Raw genomic sequence first — 4,198 nt, 5'->3', positions numbered from 1 at the left:
CAACCACCCCAACGTCAAGATTACAAGTTATCACATGATAAACTAGAAGAACCTAGATAATTCATACTAAGACTGCTTTACATTGATCATACAAGATTTATACCCACAATTTAACCATGATATTACCCTAAGGCAGTAGCTACAAGAATCTTAACATAATAAAATTCCCCATTTATACATTTAACTATCAATGTTATATTAAACACACAGAGATCTAAGCAAGCCTTATTAAAATCTTCATACATTGGTTCACATAGATAATTTATCAATAGTTCACCATCAATATACATACTAGACAGTTGACATAAGAATATTAACATAATTGAAACACTAATAGATGTGCATAAGATCAAGATCATAAAGTCATACATAGGCTAAAATCGATTTGGTGAAACAGCATGGGTTGATCATGCAATTTGATTGAAAATCACGTGCAAATTAGTACATATTAATCAATTCCTTCATATTATGCTTTTGAAGTAAATTTAAGAAATAACCCATGCCTAGATTGATGAAGAAGGGATTTGATCATGGAACTTTTATGAAAACATTGAGTTTAACTCTCCAAGTGAAAAGTTACTTCGATATGAAGGATCGCCATACCTTTTTTAGATGAAGAATCGACTAAAATTTGGTTATGAAATCAATGAAGAACTTCAAACCTAGCTTCAATCTTAAGCTTATTTAAAGAAGCTTTACAAATCTTGAATTTTCGTGAATGGAATCTTCTATTTTTATTTTTTTCTTCAGGTTTCTTCCTAGGGTTTGTGAGAGAAGAGAATGATGAATTTAAAAGTTTAATTAGAAATATTTAAATATTTATAGGACTTGTGAAATCCATTTTATTTAGGTTTTCATAGTGTAAAAGGTGAGGAAAATTATCTTACTTAATTTATTCCCACGGCAAAAACAGAACTACCACTACTAGAAATTTGGTCTACTGCCACGGTTCACCTATCGTTGCAATTGATGTTTTTACCGTAGCCATAGGTCTAAGGCTACGGTTACACCAACCGCTACAACAGATCGCGTAGCAATAGAGCTGTTGCTATGGTTCTGTGCGACAGTTCATATAACCGTAGCCATACATTGACCTATTGCCACGGTTATCATTTGAATTAATTGCCAACGGTTGTATGTATTGGTACAGTTTTTAACCGTCGTAATAGAGGTTTATGCATCAGTTCTGTTAAGGCTATGGCTACAGTTTTTTTCGATTCAACACACCATTTCACTCAATTGCGACGGTTGTTATAGGGATATTGCAACACTTTTAAACAATTGTAGAACTGTTGCTTAATGCCTATTGCAACGGTTATTACCTGCTATTTGCAACAATTCTAATGCAATATTAGTAAGCTATATTTACCTGCTATATACTAAATCATCCATGAGAATAAATTTTATAACATAAAAATACACATAAATCGTTAACGAGAATAAATGTTCATTACCTTAATTAGAATTCAAGATCCGTGATTCTAATATAAATTAAAGCAAAATGTACAAATCATTTTAAAGCATTCAAAAAAGGTGAAACACATGCCATAAAATTTTCAATCTTCAAAAATATATGATTTCTAGAACATCAATAAAGTTTACATCAATATATACTTCAGCTCTTATGTCAAGTCTTCACTATTGCTTTCATTGCCTTCTTCGATTTCGTCACCTACATACAATCAGAAAAAAATATAAATAATTTAGGAAACCTCAAATCTTGGAAATAACAAGTATACATGTAGTTACAACCTGCAGGCATTAGCTTTTAGAATTGTTCAATCCTAAAACTTTGAAATCAAGTACATGCCAATCAAGTTTCCAACACTAAAAAGATAAAAGGTGGAAGAGAGAATAAATGTCCAATCTGAATCCTCCAATGAACCATCAGTGTCAAGTATCAGATGAAGAAGATGGATCAGAAGAAGAAGAGGAGGAGGAAGAGGAAGTTTTTCAAGAAAATGACATTGGAAACCTTCAAAGTCACTACCAAAACCAGCAGATGCCACAGTCAGTCTACAAAAAGCAAGAAAAATGGGCTAATTTCACAGTAAGCGAACAAGAATTGAACAAAGGGACAAGAAGAATGAAGCCAAAGAGAGCTAAAATAGATGTTATAGAAGGCCATGGAGGCCGAATTATTCGAGCCACGGGAAGGAAAGACAGACACAGTAAGGTTTCAACTGCAAAAGATCCGAAGGATCGACGAGTTAGGCTTTCACCAAACACTGCAATTCAGTTCTATGATGTGCAAGATAGGCTTGGGTATGACCGTCCAAGTAAGGCTATTGATTGGCTGATTAAAGAAGCTAAAGCTGCAATTGATGCTCTTGGTGAGTTCCCTAATAATTTTCACTCTACTAAACTAAATCCCAAAAAAATGCAGTATTCATTTGATCAAGAACAGAGTCCAGAATTTAACCAAGAAAATAGAGGTGTTCCCAATTCTGAATATGGAGTTCAAGACAAACAGCAAGAGGTGAATTATGACATCCCAAACTTGTTTTCACTCAACTAGCTGCTCTCATTCAAACTTCTACAAGCAGCAGCAGAAACAAGAGACCAGACTACATGCAGTAATTAGCTACTACGTTGGCTCGACTAAGCATAATCGTGAAGCTAGGATTCAACACTATGTATAATGCTACAAGAAACCAGCAGCAGAAACAAGAGAGCAGCTGCAGAAACAAGATACACCAGCAGCAAGAACAAGATAGCAGTTGCAGAAACAAGATAGGCCAGCAGCAAAAACAAGACAGCAGCTGCAGAAACAAGATAGTCCAGCAGCAGAAACAAGAGTCTAGACTACAAGCAGTAGAAACAACACTATCATGCTACAAGACACATGTTTAATTAACATAAACAAGAAACCAGATTACATGCAGTAATTAGCTATTCCATTCTAATCCTATAGCAAGTAGCAACAACAAATACCAATCAAAACATAGAATTAGCGACACCAACCTTGTTTATCCCCTTGAACAGAAGTAGATTCTCTTGGTGAAGGAGTCGACAATGCTGCCAATATGTTAGGATCAATTAATCCCGCATGCTTAAGTTATGAAATAACATCTGCAATAACTTCTTGTCGCACAATTTTCTTTTGTTCCTCCATTTGTTTCTCCATTTTCTGCATCCTCTCTTGCATTTCATGCATTCCATCAGTTGTTGCACTTAAAGTTGATTCCCAATTGCCAACTTTTTTTTTTCAAAGTAGTCTTTGTAACTCCTGCGCCATATAGTCTTAGACGTCCCGGATGTTCAGGACCCATGACGCTTGAAAATGCATCAACATACTCACCATTTATGCTTATTTATTTTTCAATTTGCTCCATTTCAGCCTACCAAAGTATATCCAACAAATACAATCTTATGAAATAAATAATTGATCTCAACAAAAAAAATTAAAATAGACAGGCACATACAATTTTACTAGTAGTATCTTCATTTGAGGCCTTGTACGATCGCCCAGGTTTTCTTGTTCTTGTAACCACAAAGATATCCTTAGATGATACTGTCTCCTTATCTTTCTCCTAGTCGAATTGAAATATATATAAAAACTAAACTCACATTGGAAGAGATCCAAAAGAAAATTTCATTAAAAAATAATATATCAGAGAACTCACCAGCTTATTACGAACTAAAGCGAAACTCTTTTTGCCAGCAGTGTGTGGATTCATCAGTTTTTTTCGATTCTTTGCATTTTTTTCAGACATTTTCTGCAAAGAAATGAATCAGTAATGTTAATCGAAGGTATATTAGTGTTATATAGTGTACTAGACGAGGTAAATATTAGACTGTTTGAGCTCTCAGTTTGAGTCAGAACTTCGCAGTAATATAAGCAAGGAGTTATTGCAGGCCATTCATGTTGCAAAAAAACAAGAGAAGCCCCCAAATTGCAGCATATCATGAAGCTCATACAAGCCATAGTTATATGGAAACTTTGGAAGAGAAGGAATGCTTAAAGACATGTTAAAAAGGTCTCTTTTTAATAAAATGTACATTCACTGTCAATATAATATGAATTGTGCAAGCAGTTAAAAACTTGAAAAACAAATTCAAGTTCCACACATTTCTATTAATGACACACAAATTCCTAAGACTAACACAATTATAGCCAGTTTAAATTATAGACACTGCATCCAAATAAAACACCGAACATGTAAAGTGAGAAGTAAATCATACAAAGCAAATCAAT

General features: G+C 34.2%; 1 protein-coding gene and 1 long non-coding RNA gene across 2 annotated transcripts; one reads left to right on the top strand and one right to left on the bottom strand.

The window, feature by feature from the left end:
- Positions 1-1,497: 1,497 nt before the first annotated feature.
- Positions 1,498-3,721, bottom strand: LOC138339536 (uncharacterized). Its single transcript, XR_011212354.1, has 4 exons — positions 3,627-3,721; positions 3,426-3,533; positions 2,965-3,341; positions 1,498-1,672 (listed from the first exon to the last, which is right to left on the bottom strand). It is a non-coding gene; the product is annotated as an uncharacterized lncRNA (long non-coding RNA).
- On the top strand, positions 1,668-2,518 carry LOC101251746 (transcription factor TCP13-like). Its single transcript, XM_004250790.2, has one exon. The coding sequence runs from the start codon at positions 1,859-1,861 to the stop codon at positions 2,516-2,518; it is 660 nt and encodes a 219-aa protein (XP_004250838.2). The 5' UTR covers positions 1,668-1,858.
- Positions 3,722-4,198: the final 477 nt, after the last annotated feature.

The sequence above is a fragment of the Solanum lycopersicum genome, chromosome 11, assembly GCF_036512215.1.
Source record: "Solanum lycopersicum chromosome 11, SLM_r2.1".
Classification (NCBI taxonomy): Eukaryota; Viridiplantae; Streptophyta; class Magnoliopsida; order Solanales; family Solanaceae; genus Solanum; species Solanum lycopersicum.
The sequence above is the reverse complement of the archived record's forward strand: the minus strand, read 5'-3'. Positions and strand labels throughout refer to the sequence as shown.

Excerpts from the sequence above, each read along its gene's own strand:
- LOC101251746 (XM_004250790.2), top strand. The coding sequence starts at position 1,859 with ATGTCCAATCTGAATCCTCCAATGAACCATCAGTGTCAAGTATCAGAT.